Raw genomic sequence first — 15,442 nt, forward strand, 5'->3', positions numbered from 1 at the left:
ATGGCAGATTGTAACCCAAAGACTGTCTTTAACCTGAATTTTAATCTTTTGCAGCAATGGTTTAGAACGGCACAAGCCAACTTCTGCAATTTGTTTTACCGTAGGGCCTCCGGGAGTTTGGAAAGCTGTTCGCTGTAGACACTGCTCCATCCAATTATTATTATTTTAATTTCAGAAAGCGATTCTAGCTCGATAGCTGCGTTGTTGCTGTTTTTAATCCCGGGGAAACAACTGGCCCCAGCCAGCCCGGAGCTGCACAGAGCCCAAACGACGATTTGGGGAGCACACGGCGGGGTCACCCCGGGGCGTGAGGGACCCGCGCTGCTCCGCGTCTCTCCGCGGAAACTCTGAGGAGTTTGGAGGGGAGGGTGTGTGATTCCCCACCACCACCTCCCAGCTCCCCAGGGCTTTGCTGCTGCAGCCGCATCTCCAGCCCAGCCGCTACTCGCCCCTCCGCGGGCGCTGCGCGCCCCCACAGCGGCCGCGTGTGCCGGCGGGGCCCGCGCAGCCCTTCCCGCGGAGCAGCGCGGAGACACCGCGGCCCTCCCCGGCCCATTCCCACGCTGGCGGCCCGCCCCGCTGCCGCGGAAGTTTGCTACGCGGAGGGGGGGGGGGGGGGGGGGGAGCGGCTCCGCACCGCGGCCCCCGCCCGCTCCGCGATGGGCAAGAACCGTCTTTTTGACGCAGGAGAAATGGCAAATTTTAAGTACGTCATTAATATGGCGCCAAAAGGTTTTTTTTTTTTTTTTAAGTATAAGCTCTTTTTTTTTTTTTTTTTTTTTTTTAAGGTTGCAGAAGCGGCCCCGTGTACGCCTGTGCACAGCGCGGCGAGGGGGAGCGGAGCGGGGTGGGGGGGGGTGGGGGGGAGAAGAAGAAGAAGAAGAGGAGGGAAAGAGTGTGAGTGTGTGCGGGTGTGAGTGTGCGAGTGTGCGGGGCCGGCGGGCTCCGGGCGTGCGGCGCTGGGGCTCCGGGCAGCGCCATGGGGCCCCGGCGGCCGGCGGGGGGGTGAGCCCCGGGGCGGCGGCACGGCCCGGGATGGGACCGGCGCTGGCCGCACCTGGCCCTGCCGCTGCGCTTGGGCGCGGAAAACGGCGCAGGAGGGAAAGAAATTGAAGATTTGGGGCGGCCGAAGCAGAGCTGGGGAGGGGGGTGGTGGTGGTTGGGGAGGGGGGGGGGGGGTGGTGTGTGGAAGCGCCGCCACCATTATCCGTCCCCGCTCCGAAAGTCGCTTCCCCGCCTCCCTGCCGGAGCCGGGGCGGGCGGCGGGGCCAGGAGAGCCCTGAGGAAGTGCGGGGTAAAAAAGAAAGAGAAACAGGCGGGCAGGGCTCGCCCGGCCGCCGCGGAGCGGCCATCTCGGCTGGGAGCGGGGCCGCATCCATGGAGTTGCCGGGCGGGCGCTCCTGAGGAGGGCCCGGCCGGCGCGGCCCCGGCAATGACACCGGATTGAGGCGGCGAGGGGGCTCTCCCGGCCGGGGACTGCGGGAGCATCCCCCGCCCCCCGCCTCCTCCCCGCCCGTAACCCGAGAGACAGCCTCAACTCTTGGAGGACACTCTCCTGGCAAAGGTAAAGGCTCGGCGGGGCTGGCGTCGGGAATGGGCTTATTTTGCAGCGGATGGTTATTTTGCAGCTCCCCCTGCTTTGCTTGTATTTATTTATTTTTTTAATTTTTTTTTTCTAATTTTTTTTTTTTTTTTTTCTTTTCCCTCCCCCCCCGGCTGCGAGGCGGGGGATGTGCAGCATTTCCAGGGGTGGATTGCGCATGTTGGTCACTCTTGTTTTAAAGTGTACGAGGGAGGCAGCGGGAATGTAAACAAGAACTTTTAAAGGGTCGGGCTCGCAGCTTCGCCTTTTTATTTTCCAAATTAATGACTGCGGCAGAGGCTGCCGAGCGCCCTGCCCGCCGGGGGGAGGGGGCGCGCACCGCGGCTCCTCGGGGCGATGTGCGGTACCGGGGACCGGGGGCTTGGGGAGGGGGGGGGGGGTGTGGGGGGGTGTGGGGTGTGTGTGTGTGTGCTCCGCGGCCGCGCAGCGCTACCGCGGGGCCGCCTTTGGGGCCGCGGGGAGCGGCGGGCCCGCGGGCGCGGAGCGCTGCGCGGGGCCGGGATGGCGGTGCCCGGGGGCGTGGCGGCTGCCGGCTCCCGCCTGCCCTCCCTCCTCCTCCTCCTCCTCCTCCTCCTCCTCCTCCTCCTCCTCCTCCTCCTCCTCCTCCTCCTCTTCTCCCTCCCCACCGTTCCCGGCCTCGGGGCTTTCCCCGCCGCCTTCCCCCGCCGCCGGCTGCCGGGCCCGGGAGGCGGCCGGCCGTCCCCCCTCCTCCTCCATCACCCGAAAACATCCCTCCCCCCCCTCCATCCGTGGCGCGTAAAACATCCCCCCGTAAAGCGTCTCCCCCTAAAACATATCCCCCCCCCCGCCGCGACCCTGCCGGGGGGTCCCACGGGGCGATTTCCCCCCCCCCCCGCGTCACCCGACCTCAACCGGCCACCTGCCCCTTCCCCGGGCTCCCCCCTCCCCCGGCGGCAGCCGGCGGTTCCCGCACCGCTCCAGCCCCTTCCCATCGGTGTTGGGATGCGGGGCTGGGACCACCTCACCTGCTCCCCCCCCCGCTCCCCGGGTCCAGTCCTGGGGATGGAGGCAGCGACCTGGAAGTTGGGAAGCGCCGCAAAGGCGGGGGGGGGGGGGGAGCTGCTGAATTGTCAACCTCGGGTGCAATTGGGGAGGGGGGGGGATTAAAAAAATGTATCTCCATACCTGCGTGCTTTTTGAGTGGGAAGGGGAGGATGGCATTCACGGGGAAAATTCCCAGCTCCTTCTCTCAGCACCCACGGTGAAAATTATTTATTTAGACCCTCCTACCGCTGGGACATTTCTAAGAGGGGATTTTGCTTGGGGAAAATATCAGTGATCTCAGCCTTTCTCCCAGGGGTAAGGAGCCCTGCTCTTAGGAATGGTGCTTGACCTTTAAGCATTTATTGGCTACTGAGGTTAAAATAAGCTTGAGATAGAAGTAAAAATAGCTTGCAGAAAGGTTAAATCAAAGGTTAAATTTGTTTTTCCTAGGAAAATTGAGGCTGATGTCCAAAAATGAAGGCTTGGAGCAAAGGGTGGGAGGGTACGCGTTAGGTCTGTAGGCGGGGAGACGCGATTCATTTAAAGTATTGGTGGCTGCTGGTAGTGTTTGACACCGAGTTCGGAAAGTTGGCGGATCGGTGGTCCTCAGACTACGGTATTGGAAATACGGTCTGGTCCTTGCCTTTCTCTGGGTGTTTGGTACAAAGCTCGGAGTGTCCACAGCTCCTGTTGATTTTCCTCTGAGTTGGGGATGCTCAGAGACCTGCAGGATGGAGCAGCCGACTGCGGGTGAGGAGCACAGTGTCCCCGTGTCCCTGTCCCTGCCCTGTGTCCCTGTCCCTGCCTGCTCCCTCCTGCCTGAAGGCAGGGGTGGCCCCGAGTGCCCGCAGTAACCTTTCTGATTACCTGTGCTCTGCCTGGGCATGCTGAAGAAAAAAAAACCGGATAATTAGAGGGTAACAAGTCAGAAGAGGCAAGCAAAGTTGTGAGTAGTAAAGAAAAAAAATCCCCTTGTAGATGTGGAAAAAGGCAAAGCACAGGAAGTAAAGAGGGCTTGTTTTGTTTTAAATTTAAATGAGATTAAATTTTGCCCCAGGGAGCCAAGACAGCAAGCAGAGTTGCTGTGGAGGAGAGGAGGAATGGCTCTCTCTTCACCTGGGCAGCTGAGCTGCTGCTGAACATGTTGGAGGTGAGAGTAGCCCGTGGAGGAGGCGAAGGCGCAGGCGAGCCCCGGCTGGCAGCACCAGGCTCCCGCTGCCCACGACATGAGTGGGGCTGGGTACCAGGATCGTGCCCTTCTGGATTTACACTTCTCAGGGTTACCAGGGAGGTGAAGGAAAGAGCAGCGTGGCTTCCCCTGAGATGGAAGGGCTGTGCACCAAGATTTACTGACGGGCTGTTGGCACAGCTGACGCGCATCCTTCGGTCGAAAAGTTTGTTCTGTTCTTGTGAAATTAGGGCTGTGCCTGTGTCAGGGGATGCTGCTGCTCTCTCTGAGCCTCCTGTAGCTCCTCTCTCTGAGCCTCCTATAGCAGCACTTGGCTCCAGAACTATTAAGAAGAAAAGGCAATCCGACGAGGACAACCCTCCTACAGTATAAAGGCTGGGACCTTTCAGCCCTCCACCCTTCATATTATACTTTCTAACAACTGGCTGGTATTCCTAGACAGAGCAGAGGAATAGTTAAGGCAGAGGGGAAGCGTGGAGAGCAGCCCCTCGACTCCATCCACGTCACCCACCCGGGCGCAGGCGGTGGGACGGGGGGTGCTGGGATGGGGGCTCAGGGACCGGGGGTCCCTGGGAGCGGGGGTCCGGGCTGGCCGGAGCAGTGTGGGTGCCGCTGGGGGCACTAGTTTCTGTTTGTGTTCCTATTTCTGTGCTGGAAGAACAAACAGGGAAGTGGTTTTTCTGCAGTCTCATTGCAGCTCACAAACAGAGCACATAATTCAGCCGGTGTTGCTCAACTGTCACAGCGTCAGAGGTGACGGCGCAGGGGGACCGAGCGCGGCGCATCCCTCAGAGTGCGGATGAGCGCTGGGAAGAGGTGACGACCAAATACTTTTTTTTTTTTTTTTTTTTTAACTGCAACTTGTGCAGGTTTCTGTGCCTATTCCCTGTGGAAGCAGGGAGCGCAGGCATGTATGAATTTCTCTAGTTTGCTTGCCACAGTCCAGGCTGGTCCATTCCTGCAGGCAGCCCCTGCACAGGGTGCTGTGATGCCACTCCGAATCCCACGTGGACTTGATGTACAGAAGAGCTCGCGGGGAGCTGGGAAACATCAGCGGATTCCCCAGAGCACAGGGATTGTGGAGGGGTCCCCAGAGGGTGAGGAGTTGTTTGCTGGCTGAAGGCTGGAGGAGGCATCTTGGTTTGGTGAGCGTGGGGCTGGAGCGCCCGGGTGGGACAGGAGCTCAGGATTTGGGCACAGGCAGGGCACTGCTGCCTTCACCCCTCCCAGGTTGCATGGGCTGGGCAAAATTGCATCTCCAAAAGCTCCTCTTCAACCCTCCCCTGCTGAGAGGCAGGACCAGGCAGCCTCAGGCCATCATCTCAATTTTACTGCCAATCCTGCGGCTAATTTGTCCAAGGCCCTAGTGATTTACATTTGTTTAGGCTGATGGAGGGCCATCATCTTCCTTGGTTTAGCATTTATCTGCCTTTCTCAGCTTGAACAAAGGCAATGCTGAACATGTGTTAGTTTGCAAGCAGCTCGGTTTTTGGGTTTCCAGGCATTAGCACAGGACTATGCCTGTGGATTTGAGTTGCAGACACTTCAGGGGGATGTTCATTTGTTTATAAAAGAAACCCACATCTGTTTCTGTTTGAATTTTTTAAGCAAGCATACATAGAAACCTTTTCTCTTGGTTTCTGGCTCTGTAAAAGCTAGATTTTGGGCCAAGTTTGACCTAACAGTGACCTTTTCAAAGTATGACAAATTTTTTTGGTATTTGTTTATGACTTTAATAATGATGCCATGCGGGGAATGGGTCAGCTAAAGGTGAAATTAGCTTCTAATGTAAACAAAAGATGAATTTTGGAGCAGAGACCGTATTTTGTGGAGACTTAGTAGTTGCTTAGTAGTACACCAACTGAATTGGTCCTGAGAGCTTGCTCTGTGTGAGGCTTGTTGGGGCCAGAGCTCTGGCCCAGAGAGTGTGAGGGATGCTGGCAATGGGTCCCCTGAGCTGGATGCCACCACGGTCACACTTTATAACCGTGTGCTCCAGATGGGGAAATGGCCCAATTACCCTTCTTCTACAGTAAATTCCTCTGTTAAGTACCATGTGGTTTACTGCTGTTCTGCAGCTCAAGAAGATGAGTCCCTCAGAAAACAGCATCTTCTTAGCATTGCCTGGAAGTTAACCATTTTCTGAAAGGGGCTGCTTGAGCCCTGTGGTTTTGCCCCCAGATTTTGCTCCCTTCAGGCACACGGTACCTTGTGGGCCGTTGTCTGCCATCCCCTACCCAGGCAGTGGTTGCCCTTCAGTGCTGCTGTGTTCAGAGATGTCCGTACTTTGCTCAAGCCAGAATTTCATTCAGAGCCAATTTAATGCAGTTTGGTTCGGTGGATGCTGTCTTGGATCCTGCCAAACAGTGGCAAAATGATTTATTGAAGTAGGGCCACTATTTTACCTGCAACGTGAGCCACTTCTGTATGTGAATATAAATTCATACTGTTATATAGCGAGCACGTAGAAGTGTGTTGTGTAGGACAGGAGCAGGATGCAGGGACCCAGTTCATTAAAGGGATGATCAGTGCATCTTCTCACATTTATATCGGAGCCAAAACCAGTCCCAGCATTCTTACACCTGTGCTGTATCATATATATCATATATATTTTTCCCTCCCTTGGAAGGAGAGTGATGTCAATGACATCTGGCTGTAAAGGCAGAGATGGGAAACACTGGAAATCCCACTGGGTATCAGTAGCATTCCTTTGCTTTGGCTCAGGTGTTTCTTTTCCCCATTGACTTTGGCGTATTTAATCTCTGTGACTAGGAACTCCAGAGTCAATAAAATCGTTGTTCCAGCTTTGTGCTCCAAAAGCCTGTTTGCCACTTCAAACCCAGTAGGAACCAGTTTAAAAGGTTCAAGTAGGATTTCCACTAAAAGTAAGTAAACTGCTGTCTTCAATATCATTTTCCCCAAGCAAAATCTAATGGCTACTTGGGACAAGGCTGGTTTAATAACATGTTTCCCCTTTAATCACTGGGGGAAAGTATTGATATTGCCATATTCTCAAGGAATGTTTTAAATCATGTTTTGACAGGGTAATGCCCTACTGCAACACTGACAGTTAAAATGTTTATGCTACTTTGTAGTATTATCCCTTACAATGCTGTGATAAAACGTAGCACATATATTGTAAAATACAGTCATTGCAAGGGTTTTATATGCTTATGTAGGACTTTGCCTGTTGTCGGGGGGGAAATGACATGCTCTAGCCTGCTATCCAGTCTGTGTGCAGCTAGTACCTGTTGTGACTGTACCAATGTTTTATCATTCCCGCTTACCATTCGTGGAAGCAGTAGTGTGCATGCCATGTTAACAACCTTGGATTCTTACAAAGTATCTCAGAAAGTCCTAGGAAGATTTCCACGGGATTAACATTGTTTTCTGCGGGTGTATTTTAGCTCACGGCCTGTTGGACTGTTGTCTGGTCCGTGGTCCCTTTCCATCCAGAGCTCCCCAAGACCTGTACTGGGGACCACATTGATCAGCCACCAGCCACACTGGTAAACTGGGGTCTTCAAAACTTAAAGCATCTTTTTTCTTTCTTTTTTTTTTAAAGCACCTGCTGGTACAGGTACTTGACTTTCAGCTCAAGAGGGGCGAGTTTAGGAGAAACCGCTGATTTCAAGCGGTTCTGTGGCTTGTTCAAAGTCACAAAGCAAATCAGCAGCTGAGCTTGAAAAGGGTCTCCTGTCCTCCTGATGGGTGCGGTGGTACCCGCTGCCGTGGTTTTGCTCTGAGAGGATGGAGAAGTCACAGCAGCTGTGCAGAAGCGACTTGCTGACCCCGCCGGGGGCTGTGGTGCTGGTGGGGGGCTGCACGGCTGTGCCAGAGCCAGCGGAGCAGCTTTGGGTGATGGGAAGGGTGCTTCAGGCTTGGCTAGCATGTACTGGCTGTGTGACAGATACACCAGAAGTCTTAAAAGAAGTAAGATACCGCCTGAGTGGGAAGATGAGTCAGAGGGTAAAACCCCAGGCTTGTTGTACACAGCGGTCCTCTTGGGCTCCGGGATGCTCGGACTTCCCCCTGCAGACATACTGAGAGCGCGCAGAGTTTCCATTCTTCTATCTATGTGCCTCTTAAATTTGCAGCCCAGACGGATGGTTCACAGGATGTCTTTTGTCCTGGGGTTCATGGTGAGGCATCCTCGGGTGGCGATGCTCTTGCAGAGCGAGAGCCCTTTGGTTGTGAATCCCACATGGGCAGATTGCCAGGCAGTGCTGAGTGATGGAAGTGTACTCACTGTGCCTCCTAGGAGCAGGGAAAGCTGGTAGAGAAGCACTGACACCCTTAAAGTTTTCTAAAAAGCCCTATGAGGACTATTTTCTTACTTTTTTTTTTTGTTTTTTAAGCCTCTGGGTGGTTGTTTGTCCTGAGGGTAAGTACTGGCTGGCGCTGGGATAACATGGTGTGCAGGTATTCAGAGATTACAGTGATTTGGTGCTGAGAGGAGTTTCCTGGGCGTTAAGTGTAATGTTCAATTTCTTTTGTTACAGATGGAAGAAAAACGACGCAAGTACTCGATCAGCAGTGATAACTCAGACACCACTGACAGTAAGACCTTTAATTCAAGGCTTTGAATGAGATTCACCTCCAGCAGGGAAAACGCTTGAATAATTACTTTGCAAAGAGAGGAGGAAACTGCATTTACTGGGATGTCTCTGCACAGTGAATTGTGCGCCGGGCTGGGTTTGTCAGAAATGCAGCAACAAGCTGATATCAATTTAAACACCCGGCTGTGGCTCCTCTTAACTGATGAGAGTGTCTCCCTCGTGTGAGGAGTCTGGGCGAGGCAGAGCTGCTGATTGCAAATCTGCTAACGAAGCAAACACCCTTTTGTAGACAAGTTGTCCTTTCCTGTGAGCTGCAGCCTGAGACTAGTTAGCTCTTGATTGAGTTGTACTGGGGGAAAGGGAAGTTTTTACTGGAGTCAGGGTAAAACCGGAGCTGCCTTGTTCCCTGCTTGCGAGCTGAAGAGCGATGTGGGAAAAGGGATAAGGCTCAAGCCAGCAAAGCTTGCAAGCCCATGCTTGCTTTTCAACATCTACCTCACTTCATCCTCATTCAGGAAAGCACAGAAGCATGTGCTCAACAATAAACATGTGCAAATGTGCTGAATTTTGGCTATAAATAGAGTGCTTTCCTCTCCCACTTATTCCAGGGTTTCACCCACTGCAGACATACCACAGTGCCTTAGTGTTCAGCACCCTCCAGGCACTAGTCTAATCCCTTGTCTGGGCTCTGGAGTTTCCTACTAGTTGCTCTTGGTTTCTTACAAATGTCACAGTAATTTCATCTGGGCCGTGCTGGGAATTTGCTCTCCACACTTTACAGGATCTGGCTTTTGGATATCTGAGAACGAAAGGGACTTTGCTAAAGACACTAAACTTATGGGCCTTTTCCTGACAGGATGATGGGGAGATTACAGGGGGTTATGGAAAGGCTGATCTCGCTGGGTTTGGCTGCTGTTCCCACAGCTTTAGCCAAAAAAATTGTCAGCGTGAGCGGAGTTTGCACCGCTCCTGCCGACGGGAACCTGCTGTTTGGCTGCTGGAGGGGACCCCCATCCTGCTGGAGCCCTGCGGGGGGGGGTCTGAGCCGTGCCTATGGAAAGCGTTTCAGGCTCTGTCAACGCTGCTCGTTTCTTGTAAAATAAAACATCTCTATCTCAGAAAGGGGTTTGTTTTGGAAGCAGTGCTCCAAACTTCCCGTCTCCTAATCCCCAGATGCTCAAAGGCTTACCAAGCCGAGCTGTGCTCGCTGGCTTCTCTGCCTTTCGGGGTAAGGCATCTTTAATCACGGTATTAAACAACATGGCCTTATCTCTGTTGGGCTTGGATATTTATGCTGCAGGTGATATCTAAGCTGTTGACAAATGCTCTCCTGCAGGATAATTGTAAACAATTGTGAACAATTTTTATGCCTCCGCCAGGGAAGCATGGTAGTGGCATGTTATCTGAGTCTGCATACTTGTAGCACCACGTTGCAGCTTGAGAAGAGGGGGCAAGGTGGAAATTAGTGACTCGATCTCTCAGTATAAACTGTGGCTCTGCTGCTGCAGTGCTTTGAGCAGCTCGCCAAGTAAAGTGGCAGTCCCCAGCGGCTGCGGCGTAGGGGCTTCTACTGTGGGCTTTGCTTACACAGTCCTGTTACTGATTTAAAAAAATGCATTTATGTGGAGCCCACTTTAATGATATCTAGCCTGATGCTGCAGTCCGAAAACAGCCATCCTTCAGGAATGACTGATGTTATCAGATCTGGTCTTCATTTTATGAAGTACAAGAAAGTGGGTTTATCAAGTAAAGAGTGAAAGGTGAACTAGTGCCTCTTCCCCTGTGAGCAAAAATAGGCATTTGAGAGTTACCTGGGCTCATGAGGGACATTTCCCACCACGGTGGCACCGCACCCAGGACAGCCCTTGTCCCTTGTGCCAGCTCAGCTCCTGGCCAGAGCCCCTCCTGAAGTCCTTGCGTGCATGGCTCCATCGTGTTTGGCAGTTGCTTATGTGGATAGTGGCATTTCCTCCTGTTCAGCCATCCAAGGATAAAATTAATGTTAGATAGGGCTATTGATAGTTAGTTGTTGCACCCCCCCAAAAACATTTTTATATAGTAGAATCTGGAGGGATCCTGTTACACAGAAGACCCAACTGTCATCGTGATTATAAAAAGATTCCAGTAATTAGTTGATTATTTATTATTACCAAATACATACAGCTTTTTTTTTTTTTCTTAACCAATAGTAACACATATGGGTTGGAAGTAAAGATTCATAACATAATGGTCCCAGCACATTTCAGGCTTTAGCTGCCCTTGCCTCGTGGTAGCAGTGGTGATGATACCGCTCCAGTCAGGGTGATGAGTCCATTCATAAGACTTCCAGAGTAAAGTAATCCCAAATCCCAAAGCAAACGCTCTCCTACTGCTGAAAAGTGTAAAGTGCACTCGCTCGATGTGTCCTGTTGCGTGGTTCCTGCTAGATGCTGATCTGCACACAGGCGTGGAAATAATTAGTCCTGGTATGGGCAGAGGAGTTTTACCCAGTTTAGTCAATATTTTTGACCATGGGGTCTGAAGTCCTCGAGCAGCTCAGATGCTTGTCTTTAAACATCCTTGTTAGAAAATTTTTAGTCTTATCTCCTTAATTCCTGATCCCAATAGATTCATGATTCCAGGAATGAGCCCTGGCTCATTCCCTCTTAGAACCTGTTCTTACTCATGATTTTTGGTTTCTCATTTCTGATGTCTGAACTTGAAAACAGTGCTTTTAAATTTCAGAGGCCTCTGTTTCATCACCTATAGCAGCAGGAAAGCACCAAAACGTATTTTGGCGACGTACCCTGGGATGTGCACAGAAATAATGCCATGTCAAGGTGTTATTGCCTCTTAGTGTTTTCCCAAAGCGTTGCTTGAGTCTGGGTAGCAGCAGTGGGGCTGGTGACAAAGACAGGGAAAAAAAATTGTCACTTCTCCAGGTAACCTGTCTCTGTTGCCTCGTTGCAGGTCACACCACGTCCGCCTCCAGATGCTCCAAAATTCCGAATACCAAATCCACCTGGTCACGGCAGAAGGAGAAGAAGCCCTCTGAGGTACGTGAGCTTTTAGGCTTTTGCCAAAGGAGCGTTTTCTCCTGGGGCTGTGCTTGCCCAGCTGTGGTGGCCACCAGCGTGCCCACGGCTGGCTGTGGGTGGTGGGTGCCAGGACAGGGCATCCTCTAAGAAGCCAGAGCCCAGGCTGCAGAGCCACAGCTCCCACCAGCGGTGCCGGCCTCAGCCGCCTGCTCCACTCTGCTGGGAGGAAGCGGGCGGAGGTACCCAGTGGGCATCTCTGGTGAAGGGTGGGGGGGTCCTTGTGCCCACTCCACCCCTGTTGGTGCAAGTGGGGAGAGGTTGAGTTCGGTGGAATTGGGAGGATCTGCGGTATCGGGGTGGTCACACGCTGAGGTTGCCCGGTTTGGGTGCCCACCCGGGTGCCCTTTCATTAACCGCCCAGGTCATAGCACTGATGCCAGGGGAGGGTGGCTCGGTGGAGGCTCCTCCCTGTGAATAAGGGGGAGGTACAGAGTGCTGTGAAATGAGAGACGGCACAGCTGAGTTGCAGATTATGTTGTGCTGGTTTCCTCCTGTCACGGGGCTCAAGGGCATTAAGCTGAGGCCGTTGGTGCCTGACCTTGCTGCAGGGTTTCTCCTCACTCCTGGCTGGTACAGGCAGCGCTGCCCACCCCACAGGGCATTGCCCAGGTTGCCCTGCCAGCTCTGCAGTGCCAGGACTGGGATGGCGTCGGGAGGAGCTGTGTTTCCTGAGGGCTGTGCTGGAAGGGACGATGCTGTTTTACCTTGTGTACCTCGGATACATTTCCACTAGACATGGAAACTATACTAGGCATGAGCTGCTGTTGTAGCAACTGCAGTGTTTAGCAGTGGTCATCTTCGTTTCAAGAGCAGCGTGAGCAAAGCCAGAGGGACATTGTTCTCACATTCCTCTGGACCAGGGTCTGGAGTCAAACAGAGCTCACTTCAGAAGCAGGTGAAGCTGGCATGGCTAACGCCTGCTCGCAGGCTGTAAACTCTTCCCAAGCCCCCACGTTACGCCTCTGCTGAGGCTGTGGCCCGGTAAGCACAAACCTCTCTAACATCTTCCCTTTGCATCAAGCTGAGTAGAGATTTTGAGGTTTTCCTGTGGTCACTGCCTGAATTACAGCTGCACTTAGTTCTTACCACTCTGACAGATTTACATTGATACATCTAATGTGTTGGCGGTGGACAGACACTTAAAAAGTTTGAGTTGTTTGTGCCTTGGGTAAAGAGAGGGGCTGAAAAACTGTTACTACCAGCTGAGGTAATTGGAAACACTCCGGAGAGCAAAGAACCCTGGGTGCAGATGTCACTGGCTGCTGACAAGGCTGTTGGAAGGTTGCCCGCTGGGGCTGGTAATGTCATTTTTTTAGTTATAGATGTGTCTCTGGAAATGGGTGAGGGGGTGTATTCTGTGAGCTGAATCCCCTGCTGAAAAAGTGAAGCGTTTAGGGCATCTCCTCCTCCTGGGACAGCGTTACCCCCTCTCTGAAATAACTGCCCATCCCTGCGCCCGACATGGCTGTGAAGGCGTCAGATCAGCTGTGTCGGTGCTTTCAGGAGTCCTGTGGAGATGCCCAGCGTTAGACCTCGTTAGATGTGTGAGGATGTGACTCATGCGTCCCCAGCAGCGCCATCCTGCCACCCTGCTGCTGCCCAGTAAGATCCTCCAAAAGAGCCTGCCTTGGGAGATCTCTTTCTGCATCACTGGTACAGACTTTTGTCTTTAATGTGAATTAGCTTTATCAACCTTGGAGTTTACCTGACTGCTAATGAAGTTACTGGATATAAATCCAAGACTCCAAGTGAAAATGCTTCTGCACTTTATGAAGGATGGTCAGACCCGGATCCAAGCTTTGCTGCTCTGCAACAGCTGGAGTGAAAACTAGATCTTAGTCCACGGCACCCGGGGAGACATCAGATGTGGGGCCTGCGGAGGCCAGGCTCAGCCCCCTGCTTCATGCTGTGTTGTGCCCAGAGGACAGTTCTCAGTGAAATGTAGCTCTGGAACAAATAAAGTGGAGCAAAAGCTTAATAGTGCCCAGCTTAGCAACAGTTGAGCCAGAAAGCGAACTCTGGTGGCATATCTGAGCTGAAACTCCAGGGGAATTTGGAGAGGCGATGTGTAATTACTCAAGTTGGAGTTTGGCCAGGATGCTCAAGCTGACAAACTGTCTTTTACAAAAGCGTGGTGGGAACCTGAGCAGATGGGAGCGGTCCAGATCTCAGCTTTACTCCCCTTACCCTGCATCTCCCCCGTGGCCACTGGCATCCGGGTCTGCTTGAATCCAGCTCCAGGTGAAACCCAGGAGTCAGGAGAGTTTGTCCCTGGGGGTGGACCTGGGATTGCCCCGTGTGGCAGGTCCGAGACCTGTAATGGTGCACGGTGATGGTTTGAAGGTCACCCCAGTGCATGCTGGGTTATGGATTTCCTCTACGATGGCATCTTCCAAGCTTTTCCATGAGTGACCCAACTTCTGCTCTTATGGTGAGCACCTGTCTGGTCCGTGGGTGGGATCCACTACCCATCATCTGTGAAATGCTGAAGGATTTGGCACGTCCTGGGGGATTTGTTGCAGGAGCCCTGGAGGTTTTCAGGCACAGGCTGGGATGGGCATTGTGTCCTGCTGGAGCGAGTACTGAGAAGTGTACAACATAAACCATACCACTGTCAAACTACTTCACATGAAATAGTGAAGTAGCTTTCTCTTTGCTATCCCACTGAGGATGGAAACCACAGGAGGGTAACGGGGAGAGCATCACTAATGTATTATCAGATGTTAAACCCCCCCGGGCCAGTCTGCCCCAGACATTTTGGGGCTGGACAAGCCATTTCAAACAGTAACTCAAACTCCAGGTTTGCACATGGCTTGTAGCTTTATGAAGAGCTGAGCTGCTGTCGAGGTGCAGAGGGTCCGGGTATGTCCCGAGGAGCGACGATGCTGCAGGACAGGTTGGGGGATGCTGGAGAATGGGGGGGGTTGTGTGTGTGTGGAACCGCCAAGCTCTCCTGCCCCTCTCAAAGTCGTGTCCCCATTTCTCTGCGAGCTGCCATCTGCATTCCCCCTGACAACCCGAGCAGGAGATAAAAAAATCAAAGGCATTAGTGTTGCATAGTTATTAGCCAGGTCAGGGGGTGATGTTTATTATGAAAGACTCTGTGAGAAGGGATTAACTATACACATTAAAAACCACCCGATACAAGGCATCTGGAAAAACAAGCTTCTTAACATGGAAAAGTACTGAGCTGTTTGTAAACATCCGCGAAGGGGGCCATTGCCAGGGAGGGTGATTATATTTATCTGTGCCTGTCACGGGGCTCTGCCCGGGCTCTTTCCTGATGTGTCCCAGGCACCAGGCTTCTGTCTCAGCTGCCTCCCTTGCAGAGGTGACACTTGTCCTCCTCTGCCCCACGCCTGGGCAGCAGAGACCTGGGGGCAGAGCCCGGCAGGATGCTGATGGTGCCCCGGGCATGGGCATGGCTCTTCTGCCCTGCCTTTGCCTGTAGGCAGGGGATGGATGTGGGCAGCTGCGAGCGGCTTCTTACATCTGCAGTGATAGCAGCCTACCAATCTGGTCATTTTAATTAATCTCATTAGAGCTCATTTGTCTCTGAACCTGGCCTCAAACGGAGTGTGGTGACTGGTAGCCATCCCCGGGCTCTGCTGGCCCAGGAGCCCTGTGAGGCGATGCTGGTCCTGCTCCCTGCCCCAGGAGCTGGAGGGAGGGGGATGCTCGCTCAGGTCCTCCCTGTCTTGGATCCTGAATCTGCAGCGGGGAATAAGATGTGCCTGAAGTATGGATTTCTGCTGCTTTTAGTGGCACATTAGTGCAATCCTGCCCCTGGCTATAGGGCTGCTGGGGATATGAGCACAAGCCTCACTGGTTAGACTGCAGTCATCAAGCCCTCTCTCCTCTTTTCTGACAGGGAACAGTTGTCAGTGTCTGAGGAGAGGATATAAGAACAAGGCAAGTGTGTAATGATAGTTCGCTGGTTCTACCTGCCAGCTCCCAGCCATCAGCGGCCTGGGGACTCCCTCGGATGCTGCCTCTGAGTCACTGCCTT

At 53.0% G+C, this 15,442-nt stretch overlaps 1 protein-coding gene across 4 annotated transcripts in view; it reads left to right on the plus strand.

Annotated features, from left to right (window-relative positions):
- Positions 1–1,155: 1,155 nt before the first annotated feature.
- The window catches only part of JADE2 (jade family PHD finger 2), an 83,544-nt gene continuing 69,257 nt past the window's right edge, over positions 1,156–15,442 (plus strand). The window contains exons 1-3 of one of the 4 annotated variants that reach the window (XM_074838577.1): positions 1,156–1,564; positions 8,300–8,357; positions 11,306–11,391. In XM_074838577.1, the coding sequence (XP_074694678.1) occupies positions 8,300–8,357; positions 11,306–11,391 (144 nt within the window). In that variant the 5' untranslated portion in view covers positions 1,156–1,564. Of the gene's footprint in view, positions 1,565–3,121; positions 3,359–4,471; positions 4,614–8,299; positions 8,358–11,305; positions 11,392–15,442 lie in introns of those variants that run through there. The other 3 variants (XM_074838580.1, XM_074838579.1, XM_074838578.1) reach the window with 3 other exon arrangements.

This window comes from Strix aluco, chromosome 13 (genome assembly GCF_031877795.1).
Source record: "Strix aluco isolate bStrAlu1 chromosome 13, bStrAlu1.hap1, whole genome shotgun sequence".
Lineage (NCBI taxonomy): Eukaryota > Metazoa > Chordata > Aves > Strigiformes > Strigidae > Strix > Strix aluco.